Here is a 20950-nt window from a genome sequence, read left to right as displayed (position 1 = left end):
TGCTGTCCTGTTTTTACAGTAATGGATCCAGCTTGGACTTCAGTTGTCTGAACACAGCCAGGTGAGCTTGGTGGGCTTGGAACACTTTCTGCCCACCAACCACCACCATAATCATACTGGGAAACATTCACTCCACACACTCACACACATCCTCTGAGGTGACCCTACATTAAGAGAGCAACAGCCCACACAGAGCAATCATGACAGACAGAGGGAGCTTCACCACATCCAAAGTCAACGCCCGGGCTGCTGCGGGTCCTGTACTCCCCCCTGAACCCATTGACATCATTCGCATCAAGGCCCGCTCACGGAGGGTTAGACTCAATGTTGGAGGTCTCACCCATGAAGTCCTGTGGAGAACACTGGACCGGCTTCCCAGAACCCGTCTGGGACGGCTAAGAGACTGCAACACCCACGAATCACTACTGGAGATCTGTGATGATTACAGCCTCACTGAGAGCGAATATTTTTTCGACCGGCATCCCGTGGCCTTCTCCTCCATCCTCAACTTCTACAGAACAGGAAAACTGCACATGATGGAGGAGATGTGTGCCCTGTCCTTTGGCCAGGAGCTGGACTACTGGGGTATTGACGAGATCTACCTGGAGTCGTGCTGCCAGGCGCGGTACCACCAGAAGAAGGAGCAGATGAATGAGGAGCTCAGAAGGGAGGCAGATTCACTGAGGGAAAAGGATGGGGAGGAGGAGGAGCATGGCTGTTGTCCTGACAAGAGACAGAAGCTCTGGGATCTGCTGGAGAAACCCAGCTCATCTGTAGCTGCAAAGGTAACAAAGCAGCACACACTCTGTAAACACTCTGGTAAAGGTGATCCTGTGGTATGATCATTCAAATGTATGAACCAGTTACAAAATTCTTAGTTCACCAGCAGGCTGTGTGAAACTACATGACCCGGTCCTATTCAACCTGCATGGGAAAACTCCCAGATGATGTCCTGGTAATGACACTGGGTTCATTTCCGTTTGGGCTTAGATACTATATATTTATAACATAAAGTCTGTGTTACAAACTGTGGAGTTTCAAAGACATGACCACCTGGCAGGAAGGGGGATAATGAGATTATGCAATTGAGTTGCATTATGGGAAATGTAGGATGCAGTGTTATTGAAGCTTCATACGAGGGACTAAAGGTCACGGTATCACATCTGCTTTAACACAGATTTGAAACATGATTTCATAGTAAAGATGAGATAGGAAATGATGGGAGGGGTGATGTGCAACAAAGGTCTTCAGCTGGACTCAAACTTAAAGACAGTGAAATTACAGTAGTCATAAATGCTAAACTCATGACCCTTCTTTTTTAAATCTCTCTTATGAGACCATTAACTTTAAGGAATTGATACTAAAATCAAGCCTTTAAAGAGATGTATTTATCATATATGTTGGCTGAGTTCAGGTCATTTAGTTATGCCAGTCAGTTCCATTCTATTTCATGCTACATTCTTCTGCATTATGTGTTTCAGAGTAGGAAACTGGACCTAAATGGTACAAAAATGTAATTCACTGTATTGTATATTTGGTTCTACTTTGATACTTCAAAATGAATGTACTTTGTCAACTTTTTAACTGGAGATGTTATTTCCCTCAAGGATTTGGCAGAGCTTCACACCTCTGCTAACATGTTTGGACTTCCAAGCTGGTGGGCAATAATTTGACGTATATGATTTTAAACAACAAGTTGTGTGCCTGAATTTGTCTGGGATACAAAGCCCATTAACAGAGTGAAATGCTGCCACTCTGTTAAATGCCTGTGAATGTGATGAATTCCTGTACAATGATAATGGCAAGTGAGGAAAGTAACTCTTTGCATTTGCTCCGGTGCTTTCTGTTACTTTAACAGATAAACATTTTAATCTAAAATATATGATCAGTTTATACAATATGATGCATCATTATGGAATAAACAACAGTATGTAGTTAGATTCAGTATCAACTCAACCATATACTACATTAGAAAATCTGTGTCAATAATTAAAATGTAATAACCATATAACCAAATAACCCCATGAAACAGTCCATTCTTCAAAATGTGTACTTTTACTTTTGATACTTTAAATACCTTATACTAGTTATACTTTGTCTGCAATACTGTTATAAGTAAAGAGTTGTTTTATATTGGTAGTATCCTAGTATACTATATTTCATCATTGGTATCATTTCTGTGCTTGTGAAGCAGTATATTTATATAGAATATATAATTATACTACATTTATATAGCTTTCTAGTCTTCCAATCAGTCAAAGCGCTTCTACACTACATACCACATTCACCCACTCACACACACTCACATTCATACACTGTTGGCAGAAGCTACCATGAAAAGTGCTTGCTCGTCAGGAGCACTTTCTAATCACACACACACACACACACACACACACACACACACACACACACACACACACACACACACACACACACACACACACACACACACACACACACACACACACACACACACACACACACACACACACACACACACACACACACACACACACACACACACACACACACACACACACACACACACACACACACACACAGCCTTCTGAAGCATTTTGGGCTTCGGTATCTATCCCAAGGACACCCTGATAAGCAGACTGGAGGAGCTGGGAATTGAACCGCTGATCTTTCAATTAGTGGATAACCTGCTCTACCTTCTGAGCCACAGCTGCTGTTGTTCTACACTGAGGTAGTAGTGTTTAGTCTCAATCATTCCTGGAAGAAAGTCAGATCTGTTTCCTCCTGCTCCGTTGTGCTTGTCCCTTTAATTGGCTCAGATCCATTATGTAAAAACATCAGAGGCCATTACAGAACTATCAGGACCATAATCCTCCTTCACCTATAAAGTACTGAGACACAGAGTAGGAGGAGGATGGATTAGAGCTGCGTATTCTCCTGTCTACAGGCTTGTATTGGACTTAAGGCCTCTTAAGAGAAAAGCATGTCAGGTTTATTAATACTGAAAGGATCAATTCCCCCAAATTATAAAAATAATTTTCTATCTTGTAAAGTCAATTTTATTTTTTACAGCCTATTATCATCAGAGGATTTTATAGTTCATCGGAAGCACCTTAAAGTCTGATCTAACATAGCTAGAGAGCTAGTGAAGGGAGGCTAGAACTGCTGTAATATGATCAAATTGTCTTGTTTTTGTTAAGATTCTAGCTGCACCATTTTGAACCAAGACTTTGAGTGTCTCATAGAAGACCTGAAAACAGAACATTACAGTCATCAAGTCTGGGACAACCAACAAAACCAATATCATTTCTCAGCACTGTACTGCTTTTGAGTCTGGGATCAAAATGAACTCCTTTGAGTAGTTAATACTGTGATTCACATTTGCTTTGTGACTCCTTCAAATGTATTTTACAATCCCATTAACCATAGGCCCTTATATGTGTTATTATTATTATTACTCATATATTGAGTAGATACTGTTATCAAGACTACAGCCTTACCTTTATAAAAGAGCTATAATATGATGCATAGTAGAAATAGTCATTTCTTACACATTGATATATCTGAATCTGATGTTTATTTCACCACAGTTCATTCACAAATCATAATTTGATGGAAAGTGAAAAGCTGAGTGTTGAGATAATCTAGCCTATATCATCACACCTTATTCTAACATGTATATGCATGTATATGTGTGTGTTTGACCATTTGTTTAGCTTAATGACCTTACTGTGCTTGTTTTATTGTCTGCAGCAGAGTAGATAGACAGCTCCCAAAAAAACAGGAGAGGAGAGGAGAGGAGAGGAGAGGAGAGGAGAGGAGAGAGAGGAGAGGAGAGGAGAGGAGAGGAGAGGAGAGGAGAGGAGAGGAGAGGAGAGGAGAGGAGAGGACAGGAGAGGAGAGGAGGAGACTTATAAATATCTTGCTTTTTTTTAAATAACCATGACCACAAAGTGTGCAACCCTTGTTGCTAATCACAACTCAGATTTTATGATTTAAGAAAAGCTGGCAGTTAACATTCCAAAACTTTCAGTATCATCTATGGTTTTGCAGAATTGTGTGTGATTACAAGGCTTAATGCAATGTAAAACTTTGACTGTTAAGTCATGTGTTACTAACATGGATAGTGCTCAATTGTGTTGATTGGCTGACTTATGTTTTGATTAATCTGTTTGACATAATTACATCATATGATAAGAAAAAAAAAGAAGTGAAAGGAAAGGAAAGCTACTGTATAAAGAGAGGTGGGTGGTGGTGGTGGTGGGGGGGGGGGGGGGGGGGGGGGGGGTGGATGAAGGGGTTATATAGTTAATTGATTACTTATTTTCAGCTGACTGGTTGCAGAGTTCTGATGCCAACTGCATTGTCAGCAGCATGAGGAGAGGCTATTGAGAGCTGTGGGTTTAATCAAATCCATTCACATAGGACCTGTAGAACACAGGGCTGTAATGGCTGAATCAATAGTCCACATGGACGGAATGCTAGTGGCAGTCATAACACATTCTGTTTTCTTTGTGGCTATATTTCATTCATTTCAGTCAGATGTTCTGACATCAAGGATTTACCATTTATAGCAAATGATTTTACAGTTAGATTTGGTGGAAAATATTTTTTTAAGATTCTTTGAGATGTATCCCGTCTTTAATAAACACACACATTATCTTTTTATGTGTAGCTACAGAGCAGTGCACACATTTTACCCTCTGGACATTATTTCTTTACATTAAGGGGAAGTGAAATTTCGGAGGTGTGACAATGTAAGATCATTAGTCTCTCCAACATACCAAAACAGAAGTGAAATTGTTAAGTTGCACAAACAGGAGCCTGGTCCAATTGAAACTGTCCAAATGGAAATTGTGTTAAAGTTTGTAGCCTTAAAATTGTGAGTTTTCTCAACTTTTTTCCATTTTTTATTGTAAAAATGGACACAATGGTTTATAGTGATAAGCTCTACAACAGTGGTGTCATCTCCAATCTTACAAATTCATCAGATCAGAGGTTTGTATAGAGTGGAGAGGCAGCATGTAGCTCCAGAGACTTTTTGGACAGCTGTGAACCATGTTGGAAGTTTTTCATTTCATTCTAAAGTGTGGATCAGAGCCACCACAGTATATATTTTAGTACAGGCAACAATAGCACCAACTTAACTTATTTGGAGAGTCCAATGTATGACGTGTATGTAATATGGTATATAACATATACAGTATAGTTAGTTTTTCTTGATGAAAGTCCAGTTTATACATACTTCATTAGTCTATAAATATAACAGTATTGGCCTTGAGAGGTCCATGTGACCATGTTGGAACCGTAGTGTCAGCAGGAGGGAAGCTGCTTAGGCCACTGTGCACTGACACCAGCTGTGTGTCACTCTGGCAGTACTGATGCAGCTCAGGTCTGAACCAATAGGAGAGGCTCTTCCTGGTGATATACGGCTCAGTGCTACTGCTGATTAGAGCACAAGTATTACCTGGCCGTTTGGAAAACATGGTGCAACATTTGTTCAGTAGCAGCATACACACACATACACACACGCACACAAAAACCTCACAGAGCGAGCGAGAGAGAGAGAGAGAGAGAGAGAGAGAGAGAGAGAGAGAGAGAGAGAGAGAGAGAGAGAGAGAGAGAGAGAGAGAGAGAGAGTCGATATTGACTACTATCCATAATAATTTTTAGTGCTATTAAATAATTTGAGTATTACATTTTCCAATAATAGAGATTACTTTTCATACACTTAACATAATCTGTGTAATCTTCTTATTTTTGGCTCTGATTAGATTTTTTAAATGTTTTTCTTTACAGTATCTTTTGCAGTGAACACATGCACACACATGCACACAGGATTGTTCATTTTCAGTTTCTCTAAACAGCCTGCCTAATGTTTCTAGTATAATGTCATGTAAAGTAAATAACATAAACAGCACGGGGTAAAATATACATTCTCTTTTCATCTAGTTTCATCCAACTTGTAACATTTTTAAACTCTGAGTGAGTTTAGGCGTCATGACAGTACGTTTGCATGCATGGTCACCTGTTCATAGTCAGGTTAGTCAGGACACACATGCACACACACACACACACACACACACACACACACACACACACACACACACACACACACACACACACACACACACACACACACACGACTGAGGAGTATAGCTTAATCTCCTTTCAGGCTTTTACCGGGACTGCCACTGCTACAAATAGACTAACTGTTGGCAGGTTGGATAGTCTGTCCTGTCCAGTGCCCGACCTGCAGGAGTGGGGCTGAGGGTCAGGTACATGAAGGTGGTAAAAGGAAAGCTTTAAACTGCAAACTGCAATCTATCTAATCGTACCTTGAATTTTATCTAATCGTATTTTTTTTTGTAAGCAGTTAACATTGTTCGGATTCAATTATTACAGAAAAAAATGTCTAAAAGAATTATGAAGAAATGTTTAGAAAATATGGTTCAAGACAATTTTACAGTTGATAAAATTGTAGAATGACAGTGCATGTGCTCTTCATATGGGCTATGTTGATACCTTCATACTTCAGTATTATAGCTAATGGTGTAAATATTGGTTATTAATATGGTTTCCATATCGATTTCAAATATGGAGTATGATATGTGTAGTACATCCTCAATAGGCAGTTAATTGAAACCTCCTCCATCAACAAAAAGCCTGTATCCTCTGTGGCTAAATGAGATATAAGCTGCAACATACAGAGGTGACTGATATTATAGAAAAAGACTGTATATACAATGTTCTCAAGGTTACAACTGAACAAAGTCACCAGTTAAATCATATGAAACTCAAACCTAAGGCATTGTTTTTATTCAAAAAGACTCTTTTGTTGTTTGAGGCTGTCTGCCATCTCTCTGATGAACCATGGTCCATAGCTTACAGAGGAGTCTCACTCCAGCTATAATTGCACTCTTTCACTCTTCTACTCTTTCTCTCATGCTCTGCTCTCTAATGACCCTTCACACATCACTTTTGAGCTCAGGAATACAATATCTTAAATCTTATATCTATGGTTATATATCTGTATGAGCTGTATTTTAATATGTCCATAAAAATGGGGAAAAAGTAAACTATAGATTACATGTTAGAAAGGCTTTACACACATATACAGTGTTGGAGTACACTATTACAGTGCACTTGTAGTTTAAAATGATGGCAGTAAATAATAATCATATTTAGCTCATAGCGCACTGGTTTGAACCCCATGACAGCACCTGCCGATCCATCTAATCACCTGTCAGCTTTATTTCTGAGGTCTGGGGACAGTGATTCTACTAAACACAGCTTTATAATAGAGTGCATGAGGATAACCACGAGTCAGCAATCAAGCTTTTCTAAACCACTTATTTGGTTAAAATGAGGGTGAACGTTTAAGTTATTACTGAGACTGTCTGTTGTAAATGTCCATTAGATTTCAAAAAGCTACATCCTGCTTCACCTTTGACTTCAAACCATTATTTTACGTATCCACAATGGGTGATTATAACAAATAGCTGGTGTGTTACATTCTCATCTCCAAACGAGTAGGTTATATAATATGGTTAAATTAGGGGATTTGTGTCATTATCTGACTTAGTTGTCTTATTAAACTGTGTATGTTATGATGAGATGAGGCTGGCACCAGATTAAGTTAAAAATGTTTTTGTTTTTTTTACCTTACTTTTTAAATTCACTAGTGTAGTTTTATAAATAAATGTTGGCATATATTGTAGTTATGCAGTTGCTTCCGTAGTTTCCCTGATGTATAGCAGTGACTACAAAAGGAATAGTTCCTAACAAGCTGTGAGGTTAAAGAAAACCCATCACATAGTGGCCAGTGACCACCAAAAAAACATTATGTGGGTTGTTTTTTCATAACCAACATGGGCATGGCAGCAGGCATAATATGCTTCTTCATACAGTAGTATTATATTGGCATTGAGCTATTGGATGGATCATCTTTGTTGATAAAATAATTAGAAATCATTTTAACGCTTGCATGGGTTTTGAAATGCATTGTGAAACCCTGAGTGAAATTCTGAACATCATAAATGAAAACAAGTCAATGCCGTCGTATGTATCTCCTTCAGCACTGTGCAGGAGGCATGTTTCCACAGACAGTCCTGACTGTGAAGGCCCTGTGCCTCCGTAGAACAGCAGAAGAATTATATGTATTCACTAATTCACTGTTCCTCTCCAATAACAATGCTTTAGCTGAAATGAGGATGCATTATCCCTCCAGCAGGAGAGCAGCTGATCCAAGGCTGATGGTTAGCCATCTATAGTTCAGTTCTCCTGTCAACTGTAATTCTTTTGTAAGCAAATGTGTACATGTGAGACTGCTCAGTGTCTCCTTGGCTTGTTTGTTTTTCTTTTCATTAACTTGTCCTCAGTGATATTTCCTCCACTGTACACCAACAGATACATACATCTGGATATTAATGAGTGGCTGTGCAGGTAGCACTTTCTAGCTTCAGCTTCAGTCTCTCCCTCTGTGTGCTTCATCTAACAGTGTGGTACACCAAATCTCAACCACTTGTGGTTTCCTGTTGGCAGTGTGGGAACCAGTAGTCTCAACTGACTGAATGTGTGTACTGTATGTACGCTTGCTCCAGCATAACATTGTGGCATAAAAGACCAACAGACATGTTTAACACAGCCTGTGGATCCTGCCAAAGCTGTGGTCAAAGGTCTGAACTGAGCAGGTGGAGGTCCTGCTTACACTGATTAAATCAATGTAAGACTGCACTGATGACTGAGCAGTCTTATTTCACAGATCACGCATTCCCTCCACATGTAGAAAAACATACCCTAACACATACCCATAAAACCATACTCTTTTATTCTGATAACCTAGCAGTTTGTCAAAAACCTGACAAACCAAGTAGAGTGAGTAGGGATAGGGGGGTTGTATTTTGTTTTGTGTGCAGACCATGAGAAATGTTTTAATTTGTGTGATTTCTTTTATAGATATGGATCTATGACATAATGGCATGATAAATGTTTTGAGCCTTGTACGTTGTTTGAGCCTTGTATAAGTACGTTGTTGGAAACGGACATTAGTCTCAACCACAGGTTGGTCAATCAATCAGTCTCAGTTTAGTTCATAGTACTTTGGTGTGTTGGGTGTGGGGAGCAGTGCAGACTCTATGAGCCATTTAGTCCGTCTCAAAAAACAGTCTCTGTGACACATCAATAAAGATCCTTCAAACAGCCTTAAATCAACTGATCCACAGTAACACAGCTTCCATTAGGGTTCAGTGTATGTGCTGTAGTGATCACCCTGCCTGGACGGCTAATGACATACCATTTAATGACGTACCATGCTAATTACAGCTCAGTGCGTCACACAGACCAGTAAGATGCTTCTGTATGGAGTAATTACTATGATTATCACTCTTTCTTTCTTTATTATCCTCTCTTTCTCCCCCCCCCCCTCTCTCTCTCTATCGCTCTCTCTCTCTCTTAGTGTGTGTGTGTGTGTGTGTGGGCGTGTGTGTGTGTGTGTGTGTGCGTGTGCGTGCGTGCGTGCGTGTGTGTGTGTGTGTAGTTGCATGAAGATAAAGATAAACTTTTGTGTTTTGACAGACATTAGTCTACAATACAGTATGTAGTTGAAATAATGTATAACTGACAAGACTATACAGAGGTGCACTAGTGCAAAACGTGCTGCAATCAGCTGCAATCAAAAAATGAGCAAATACAGGACATAATGGATTTGATTCAAATGGCATTCAGATTTGAATGATACTCAGTGTTTGTCTTGTTAAACACTGACTCAAGTCTCAGGTCTTGTGGTCACCACCAGCAATGAAAGCTGTAATATCCCAACATGTCACATTCCCTGACTGTAATTTGTGCACCAGGTAGAACAGTAAAAAGCCAGTGATAAAAATATCAAGTGTGTTTGAAAAGAATGAGGATAAGTCAGAGCTAAGACTTAGAGGTTATTTATGTACTGCCCTCAGCAAGTCAGAGCTGAGGATATGCAACCACAAAGGAAACAAGAACAAGCTTTGTGTCACCTTCAGGTCAAAATTCCATTTTGTTTGCCTACCACTTCTTTCTTAAGATACCATTAAAGCTTTTTATTTGAATGAAAACTTATGATGACTAAATATCTACCAAGTTGAGAAATGGTCCTTACATTGATTTCAATCAAATAACTTGATTTTCATATGAAGATGGTTTCCATGAGTTCCATGGAAACCATCTTCATATGAAAATCAAGTTATTTGACAACTGCTCTTTTCAGCTCTTCTCTGCTGCTACTGCTGTTTCCAAGGTCAATATGAGTCAATGTCAACAACAGAGCCAACATGTATGAGGAAAGAAAAAAAGGACAAAATACTAAAATTAACCTTTTTGTTCTTCTAATTCTTCTAAAGAAGAATGATCTTTGAACCTCATTTATGTCTATTTCGATTTCCATCAGTAGCATAAATGCTGCACATCAATGTTATTTTGGGAAATTAAAAGTTAAATAACCCAGTTATCGTCTGGTATGGAAATGTAACTGCTGCAGAGATCACTGTCCAATTTAATGAAGACTAACAAACATTTCAAATGGGTATAGAAGGGCTAAAAGGCAGGCATTTAGGTTTCAGAATCCCCTCAGAACATAAGCAGATGAAAATAATATGACTGGTGAAAGCAGCAGCTTTATAAATAAACTGTGTTGACCTCTGCAGAAACAGCAGCTTTCCAACAGGTCTATTGATCCAGAAATACCTCCACCTATTGATCACAGCTCGGGTTCCTCTGCCAAGTCACTTCTTCCTCTTTCATTCTCTCTTTTTCCTATATGTTAATTTCTCTCTGATTTCCTTCTTTGCTGTTGGACTGCTCCCTCCCTCTCTGCATGATGTCCAATGAAGACAGAGTCATTACAAGCATCAGTAGTTTAATGATAACGTATAATGATAACGTATAATGATAACGTATAATGATAACGTATAATGATAACGTATAATGATAACGTATAATGATAACGTATAATGATAACGATATGGGCGACTCATCTTACAAGAGCAGCCTGATGGAGAGAGGAATCAACCAGTTTGCCTGGAAGGATGTAATACAAGTTTGAAAACTGATATAGCATACAGCTGGCAGAAATGTGCTGGGGCACTTGATGTTGATTTCTGCTGTTTTTGGTGTGACCCCATGACTGTCAGAGTTTAAAAAAAAAAAAAAAAAAAACTACAGTATGCGCTGGATCACTAATCACATCGCAGCTACTACTACACTGATTGCTCCCAGCAAATTTCGAGTAACTTTTCAATATAACTGAGATCGTCAGGCATTGTCAATTGTCATTTGTTTTTGTTTTTTTTGACAATGCCTGACAAAGATCTCAGTTAGACTGAAAAGTTACTCGAAATTTGCTGGGAGCAATTAGTGCAGTAGTAGCAGCGAGAGTGTAGTTGCAGTTTGAAGTTTGATTGTGACTGAATTGCATTACTAATGAATGAATGTATTATAAAGAGTATCAACAGAAGAAGGTCTAGGTTTTGTAGTTGATGTACTTGAAAATGACTGGTGGTGTTAAAAGGTTAAAGTATTTAAAATGGTAGTAAAAGAAGTTGTGGCAGTAGTGTAGTATTTTATGAATACTATGCAGGATGAAGTCACAGCAATGAAGAATTAGTAGATAAATGCACTGAAGCCTTTGACTGCTTCTGCGGTCAGGGTTAGGATTATTATCTTTACACACAAAATATTTTAATTATCACTTTTATCATAAACTTATTAATGACACTTATTTTGACATCTGTATAAGTTGAGGAAACAGTCTTGTAGATGTGAGAAAATGATTTTTGGATTATGAGTGTTAGGTGATTAGTCAGTGAGCAGCTGGTGTCTGGATAAGACCCTACCCCATAATGCATTGTTGACATATCAGTGATAACGCTGTCTACATCACCTATTGACATCAATATCTAATTTCTTGGGGATTCACTCATTCATTTGTTCTGTTCAGTAAGACATATAATGTCAGCTTTTATGTCTGTGACTTACTGTTTTTCTTCTGAGTTGTGTTGAATTCTTTGTTAGTGACTCACTATGATGCAAACTAAAAATGTTATTAATCAACTGAATCTTAAACGTGGAGCCACCATTAATTCTTCCTCCACTGCATAGCTTTAAAGCAGCTTGTGTGTTCCTGGTACTGCTTTAAATCTGCCCTGGGTGCCAAGGTCACAGCATTTGGCAGCCATTAAGCCATTAAGACGCTGCAGGGTGGACATACTTTGATACACCTGCCCTCTACTTCCCATTGTCCTGTCTCTTTGCATATCAAGCTTTTCTCTCCTGTTTCTTCTTGCCTCCTTTTACTTGCTTAGCTCTACAGTTTTGTCTTAAAACTCAGTTTTTTGTAACAAATAACAAAGTCAGTCTGAATAAGGATTATTAAGCAGTATAAATACTGTACACGCTGTAATACTGTAATGCTCAGTGTCCTTTGACACAACTCTGATAGGCCAGACGGTCCCTCATCCGGAAACAACTGGGACAATCCTTCCATCGTAATGAATTCAAAGCAACTTGAGTTGAGTCATAGGGACAGTTGTCTAAGCAGAATAAAATACTTTGGAAACAACAATTAATGATGAATAACTGATTATTTCTTACATCATACACACAGCACTAACAATCACTGCTGCTCAGCAGTATTTAACTAAATCAGTTTTTGAGTGGTTTATATGTCTTCAAAGAAAATATGTAACAGAAAAAATAGGTTTAAATGAAACAAAGACTTATTTGTTATTAATTAAGACATGATTGTAACTGATCATATGTTCTTTAAATGATTGATTATTTGAATTGGTCATTCATCTCATTTATTCATTTTTAGCTCATATGCTACGCACACACATTTTTGAATTAAAACTAAATGGATACTTAGTAGGAGACAAATGAATTGTGAGATGAAATATGCCACAAAGACACCTGAAAGACATACGATAAGCTCTTAACCATTGATGTTGCTTATTACATCATTACATCATTATTACATTTCAGAACATAACATCTTGTCAGGAAAAACAGATTTTTTTTGGTAGATGATGATGCATCGTTCATTTAATTTACAGCATGTACAGTAAATCATTTCAGAAAAGAGAAGATCATGCTTCATACTTCAACTGATCTGAAAATAGCAATAAATGAAGATACTGACTGTAGAATTTGAATTCCTCTCAGTAGTAACCATGCCCAGCACTCTATGTACAGGATTAAATGTCTTACACGTTAAGACATCTGTCATTTAACACTCTAAAAGGGACTACTCTCACGATGAATACTTCTACTGTAATGGACTCACTAGGTTTCCATAAGGACTTTCTATCTCTGATGATGCACCAGGACACACAGAGCATGAGGCACCATAGATTCTGGTCATTTAGAAATAGGATCTCTCACTGTTCTCTATCAGTCATCTCTTTCTTTATTCTTTTTTGTTCTTTTGACAAAAAGATGTTTTTGGGGGTGTTCAAGTATTGCTTGATTCTTCCTGTTGGGGGAGGAAAGAATGAGTAACCACTTCTAACCTCTCTCTATCCTTTCTATAGATAGCAACTCAATCCTATTACAATTATCCTGAAATGTCCTAGTAAGAGCTACAGTGAGAAGACTCAGACTGCATATGCTTATGCTACCGCACTCAGCTCGCACACTACAGTTCTCCCAGACAGTTTTTTAAACGGAAGTTGAAGGGAGTGATGTTGAATCCCTTCAGTCTTTTCTGGGTGAACCATGTTGTGAGAATTATGACTACTGTAGCTCCAAATCAGTCAGGAGCAGGAATTAACAAAGAGGGAAAATGTTCAAAAAAAACCTGTGAAGTTAAATATTCAACAAAATCTAACTGATTGAATAAAGTGTGACTGTTCACACTTTATTCCACAGTAAACATGCTTTAATGCCTGGCGGCCTTGGAGACCAATTCTTTGGAATGCATTATGGGATAAATTGGGCATAGAGAAAATAGACTGTGGTAGCTTAAGGCTGGGGTGAGACTTTAACATGTTAATGAACATCCATTACATTCAAGCCCTTCCCTTTTTTTGACTGTGTAAAGCATCTGTTCTTTTTAGCAAAGTGTTCCTCACTAACTCATCCAGAATAAGCACCTCATTGTGGCATGTGAATTAAAATGGTCTTGAGTGGCTTGTAATGATTTGGGCCACTTTTTGTGTTGTTTCCCCCAAAGAAAAATGTGGCTAAATTGAAGGGAATCAGGCCCTGCATTCTTAAAGATCACAGGCTCCACATTCTTTTTTTGTGTCTATGTGCTGATATAGACAAATGCATGAAACAAAAATGTGTTCAGTAAATAAAGTAACCCACAATCTTGTCTTTGTGTTGCAGGTCCTAGCTATGATTTCTATCCTGTTCATCGTCATTTCCACCATCTCGTTATCACTCAACACTCTGCCAGAGCTGCAGGTCGTGGATGAATTTGGCCAGTTTAATGACAACCCCAGCCTAGCCCATGTGGAAGCTGTCTGCATTGCCTGGTTTACCATGGAGTACATGCTGCGCCTGCTGTCAGCACCCATCAAGTGGAATTTCATCAAAGCACCGCTGAACATCATTGATTTGCTGGCTATACTGCCTTACTATGTGACCCTCTGCCTAACCGAGTCAAACAAAAGCGTGATGCAGTTCCAGAACGTGCGCCGTGTGGTCCAGATCTTCCGAATCATGAGGATCCTAAGGATCCTGAAGCTAGCCAGGCACTCAACAGGACTTCAGTCTTTAGGCTTCACTTTGCGAAGAAGCTATAATGAGTTGGGTCTGCTGATCCTCTTCCTAGCCATGGGCATTATGATCTTTTCTAGCTTGGTGTTCTTTGCTGAGAAGGATGAGGATGCTACCAAATTCACCAGTATTCCTGCCTCCTTCTGGTGGGCTACCATTACTATGACCACTGTTGGTTACGGAGACATCTACCCACAAACCCTACTGGGGAAGATTGTAGGAGGGCTCTGCTGCATAGCAGGTGTGTTGGTCATTGCCCTACCCATCCCAATCATTGTCAACAATTTCTCAGAGTTTTATCGAGAGCAGAAGAGGCAGGAGAAGGCCATCAAGAGGAGGGAAGCTCTTGAGAGAGCCAAACGCAGTGGAAGCATTATTTCTATCAATCTAAAGGATGCTTTTGCACGTAGTATGGAACTCACAGATGTTCTTGTTGAAAAGAGAGAGGACAGTAAGTGTCCTGTGGACAACCATCTGTCACCAAGCCGCTGGGGTTACCACAAACACTACTCCAATGCAGAGGTAGCTAGCCCAGGCCGGTCCCAACATTCTCATTACCACGAAGTGGCTCAGCTCGGCTCACCTCAACGACTCAAGCTCTCATCTAACAAAACCACTCCTCAACACCTCAGTGTAAAGCGGCTTGAAGATGCTTACAACAAGACAGCAAACTTCCAGGAGCAACAGGACAAAATTAGAGAGGAGCAGATGGAGAAGAAAGCATTGACCTCCACCCAAGCCCGACAAACTTCACCTGAAGCCAGCATTGCCCCAAAATATTCAAATGTGGCTGAAGATTTTCCAGAGGAAAGAGGTGAGAGAAGCACTCTGCTCCCTACTGCTGGAGCGAGTCAAACTGGTGCTAGACACCAGCGTATCCCCCCTCCCTTGGATTTAAGTCAGATCAGCGCCATTGATGCAAACAGGGGCACGGACGGCATCCAGCCAATGACCATCATCAAAGAGGGTCTGTATGAGTTTGTGTCCAGCCCCAAAGGAAGTGGGACTGGAGATGTGGGTTTGGCACAACAGAGCCTTGGGATGACCTATGACAGCTCTTTGAGAGATTCAAAGAGCCCTCAAAAGATGAGAGCCCTCAAGGTTGATTTCATTGGACCCCAGGATGATGTGCTTATGGCAGTGATGACACCTGTGGCAACCCCACTCTCTGCTGGTTCAGCCAAGCTTGCTAACCTACTGTCCGACGACATGGTTTCCAGGTTCTCTCCCAGCTCTGCCATGCAGGAAGCTAAATCTTCATTGGCACTCAGTCCAAGCAACTCCCCGGGGGGAGGTGAGGGCTCAGTAGCCAAGAGCTTAGAAGGTGAAGGGCAGATCACAGGCTTAAGCCACCAAGGAAGGAATCACATGGAGAGGTCTGCTGTCAGCTCAAGCGCCAATGCTAGCCCACTGTCAGCTAAGACTAGCCCACTCAACTGCACTCAGGAGCTAGTAGCTATGGAAGGTGGGGAAGAAGGAGAAGGAGGGGAAGGAGCAGAGCAGAGTGGTGAGAAAAGAGAAAACCACATTGTTCTGGATGGAAGCCTGACACCGCCCTGTGAAACGAGCATGTGAGGCCAAAACTAGAGTAAGATTCACAGAAAGGGACATCAAAGAAGGGACTGAGGAAAAGGTTGATGGGATGGATGACAGCAACTGCCCAGAATAACTCACAACAACTTTTACAACAATTACCTGGTGTGGACTCTGCACCGTTTGAAAAAGACACTGTGGAAACACATTAACCTTTCAACAAAACTATTATAAAAGTTGTTGTAGTTTTTCTGCTAGTATGCAAACGTCATATCCCACAAGACTCCTGGACTCTCTTTTCTTTTTTGACAAGCACTGCTGTTCATAAACAGCCATCTCTGCAGTGTTGTCACATAGGTGTATTACTGGAAATTGAAGGAAGTCAGAAGCATGGTGCTATGACTACTACTGAAAGATATGCCTCATAGCAGTGTCATTTAATGATTAGTTGAAGAACAGTATGATACACTGCAGAGCAAAACAGGGACAACTGATTCATCTTTTTTGTCACTAAGGGCTCATATTTGAGCATAAATAAAGCCTTGTGTGAATGAGAACATTTATGACTTTCATAAAGAGTTTTTGTGGACAGCTCTTACGTATGATTTACAGTTTCCTATTGCTTGCTATTTAGGCCTATTTCTTATGATGGACTAATTACATGAAAGAAAGGCAGAAGGTAGAGGAAAATCATATTTTTATAACTGTCTAAGCAACTTTTGAAAAATTATCTTTTACAAGACTTGAAAAAAAAAAAACGATTAGTCCTTATTGTTACTACTTACTCATTATTCTCCAGTCCAGGTATAATGGTCTTGTAATGGAATGCAGATCAAAGCACAGGATAAAACGTATCACTGTTATCACATCCTTGGACATAAATAGCAATGTGTAGTCCAACAGGAGATATACATCCACTGTATCCTGAACACTGATATTTGTCTCAGTGCTTCCATGCTGCAATAATGTATGTTCTGTTTGATGTATGTTTCTGTTTTTTGTTTTTAATTTTTGTCCCTCCTTTTTCTATAACATCTTAAATGAATGCAGGTTCTTCAAGGTGAAAAGGGAATAGAATAGCGATGTGCAGGCCATTGTATTTACTGCTAGACTACTGTTTGGACTTACTGTTAGAATTAAAGAAAATCCTACTAAAAATGTAACAGCTTAGGAAACAGCACTATATATTCATAAGGAGAGAGGTGACATGAGAAGATATATAAAGACAGAACACAAAGCGCACTCGTACAGTGGACAGAGTCACTGATTTTTTCCATAGGTGGGTCATCACACACTGCCTGGGTCCCAGCTCAGGGGTTTCTCCCTTAGTGTCTGCATCTCTATGCTGAATGTGTCATAACAGCCTAACCCATTCCATAGGAATCTACCAAATGCAGCTGAGAAATTTGAGGCTGAGAACCATTTTTAATGGTGTGATCAGGTAGCTCTCCTAAATTCAGGAAAGATCATGTAAGCATAGAGTATTAAAGTTGACAGGAGTGCCCCAGACACTTTGGTCTCTATGAGACTAGTGTCTTATTACAGGAGAAATCCTGTTTATTAAAACGTGGGTGTCATGTTTATAGTTTTTGCCATCATTTATATCAGTTATAATAACATTATACTCACCAAGTTAACAACTAAGCTCTGGAACATGGTGATATCACTACAAAGAAGTCTAATGGGTCAAGAAACACAAGCAGTTAGATGATGAAACAGGTTGGAAATAAACACTAATGATAACTTTTGATAAATTATTATACAGTTTACAGACATACTGATGCTTTAAGGGTCTTGGTATGCTGGGGGGGGGGTTAACATTCTGAAACAGAGATCAGGTAGTATCCTCTCTGATTCTCTGACTGTTTGTGTTTCTTGCTCTGCTGAACTTTGTTGTAGCTATATTGCCATGTTCTACATTTCAGCAATTAACTTGGTGCATACAATGTTTTCATAACCAATAGCAAAGATTGAAAAAACTAAGACTCAGGGGGTAATAAACCATAACTATCCTTTGAGGGATGAGGTTCAGATTCACCCTACTGACATTCAGTCCTGCTAAAGTGACATCTTGAACACCACTGTGACTCCACAGACAGTTTTTGCTAACTAACCTGAGCATGTGTGTGTATGCTTTCTGACGAAAGATAAAAGGATTGTTTCTGTGACTTATTTTGCATGTTAAAGGTAGTGTAAGAGTGCCCCCTACAGGCACTCTCAAGGCACTTAAATGAAAGGACCTAAAGCCTCTGCGTAATCTTATGTAATACATGTATGTATTAGATTAGCTGTGCATTCATTTTAATGCATGGCTGACACATTCTACCACACACTTGATTGTGTGCACGACAGATGACTCACACACAGAATGCAGAGAGTGTACGTGATGGGACCAGCCACAAAGTGAAACATGAGATCTAACTGTGTTCCTAGGTATGCTTACCCACTCTCTCTGGATTGACATGTTATATTTTTTGTTGTCAGTTAAAACTAATTTATTACATTTTTATAAGAGGAACATGGAGCTGTGTGTTGTTGTTAACATCAGTATATTTTAAAAAGGTGCCTTTTCATAAATAGACAATTTATGAGAAGGTGAAAAAAACCTGTACAATATGGCCAGAATTTATTTTTCTTCTTTGTTCTTTTTCTCTCTCTTGTTTTTCTCAGTTTAGTGGAGATATTATGTTCATGTGCAAAACCTCAGGTTATGCATAACTGTAAAGCTTTGTGTTGTTCTCCAATCAATGTCATTGTCACTCATCTAGTTTTTACGCGACATAGCCTACAGTTTTGACCTCACTGTGCCACAATGTCATTTTTTAAGGAAATGAAACTTTTTGTGGAAAGCAGTGGCTTCGGTTAAGTCTAGTAATGAGTTCAGCTTGTATCACTCTGCTGCTTCAGCAGTACATGGTGTATTTAAAGTGCAGTGCTGTACTGATTGGACTGTAGACATTCAATAGAGGTTGGTTAACCACAGCAAAGAAAGTTGCCACCACAGCATGTGGAAATCATCATGATAGGGACATGTGACAATCAGTCAACATCCGATTTTGTACAGAAGTTTTAGAAGTGCACTGTGAGAAAAAAAAATATGACTCTTTATAGTAAGTCTTGTATGTGGAAGTGATGGGAATATTTAAAGTGTCTCTTGGAGCCAGTTTCCCAGAGGGCCAGTTGAGCGCAGCATGATCTCACAGGAAAACCAGGAGAAAGAAAATCCCACTCCCATAAATTAACTAAATTTGAAGAAATAGGAGTGGTATTTTCTTTTTCTTGTGTACTTAACTAAGAAGACAATAAAAAAGTTGTATTTTTGTTATGAAAAACATCAGTTTACTCCAATATAAAAAAAAATGTGGGTTTTAAGAAAAACAAAACTACGACAATCTGTCGGAGTGTGTCTAGTTAAACTGTGAAAAAGCACAATACTGTAATATCATTCTTGATTGTCAACACCAAAAAGGTGCAAGCTTATTGATTGGCATTAGCTGACTAAAAGGAACAAATCAGAATAAATGTGGCAACTACAACTTAATAACAGCAGAGAATTGTTGTTTATGAGTATTGAAATGGTGCATTGTTTTATTACATCATATATAAACTCTCTCTTAACATTTATTTTAGAATATTTTGACATTGTGCAGCCCAATGCACCTCAATTTAAGAAATGCTTAGCTTGTGGCCCCTTGTGCATTCACAAAACCATTGAAAATAAGCAGAAAATGATATAAACTTCCAAAGCTTGGAAACAGGTTGGTCCTTACTTGCTCTGTTTAAATGACAACAATTAAGTGTTGGAGTAATGATGTGTCTTTGATCACCTCTGTTCACATGTAGAAGGAATGTTCTACTCCAGTACAGCTCTGCTTGGTGTTGATGATCAGATATGGCTCTCTGGTACAGCAAGTGTTGGTTTGTTACTGCTGCATATCAAGGACCATATGAACACTGCTTTGGCTCTGCTGTGCATAACCTTATCTTCTCAACGATGTCACACAAAATCCATTTGTATTTATTGTTGTAATCATTTAGATTTTGTACAGTTAGTTACAAACCAGGCACTGAAAACCTTCTTCCGCTCATTTTATTTTATTGTTTCTTTGATGTTCCATTCTTCCATCCTCATCGACTTTCTTTGTTTAACAGAAGCCTATGTGATGATTAGTCAGATTCATTCTTTGTAAGTCAACATAACTATAGTGAATGATAGGGACTTTATATTCAATAACCAATATGGAAGACAAATAAATGTATTCATGTGACCTACTTTTGTCTTGTGTATATTGTGTTTTGTGTGTATGCGTTTGGATGTGTGTATGTTTGTAGAAAAAGGCGATGACCCATGACCCAATGTTTCCAGACCCACCAGGCCCCTAAAGTCCACCACATATCAAATTATTTTAGTAATTTGGGTATTGCAGATTTGTTACAATAATTCTGTCGTGGCTTCGATGGGGCAGAAAACTTGTTGCTCTACATTATATTATGCTCACACTGTCCTTATTCCTAAATAAAGTTGCATTTAATGAAATTACCACAAACTGACACAGAACAGGAACTTTGAGACAGCACATGTACTGTATACAATGCAGAGAATACACTATGTATGCGGGGGGACTAGGGCTTTACAGACAGTGTATCTAACAGGTAATACACCACCATGTTGAACAAAGTATTT

General features: G+C 39.2%; 1 protein-coding gene across 1 annotated transcript; it reads left to right on the top strand.

Annotated features, from left to right (window-relative positions):
• The first annotated feature begins 200 nt into the window (after positions 1 to 200).
• On the top strand, positions 201 to 16308 carry LOC133990769 (potassium voltage-gated channel subfamily B member 2-like). The gene is made up of 2 exons (XM_062429174.1): positions 201 to 785; positions 14341 to 16308. The coding sequence occupies exons 1-2, from the start codon at positions 201 to 203 to the stop codon at positions 16306 to 16308; spliced, it is 2553 nt and encodes an 850-aa protein (XP_062285158.1).
• Positions 16309 to 20950: the final 4642 nt, after the last annotated feature.

Source organism: Scomber scombrus, chromosome 11 (assembly GCF_963691925.1).
Source record: "Scomber scombrus chromosome 11, fScoSco1.1, whole genome shotgun sequence".
NCBI lineage: Eukaryota > Metazoa > Chordata > Actinopteri > Scombriformes > Scombridae > Scomber > Scomber scombrus.
The sequence above is the reverse complement of the archived record's forward strand: the minus strand, read 5'-3'. Positions and strand labels throughout refer to the sequence as shown.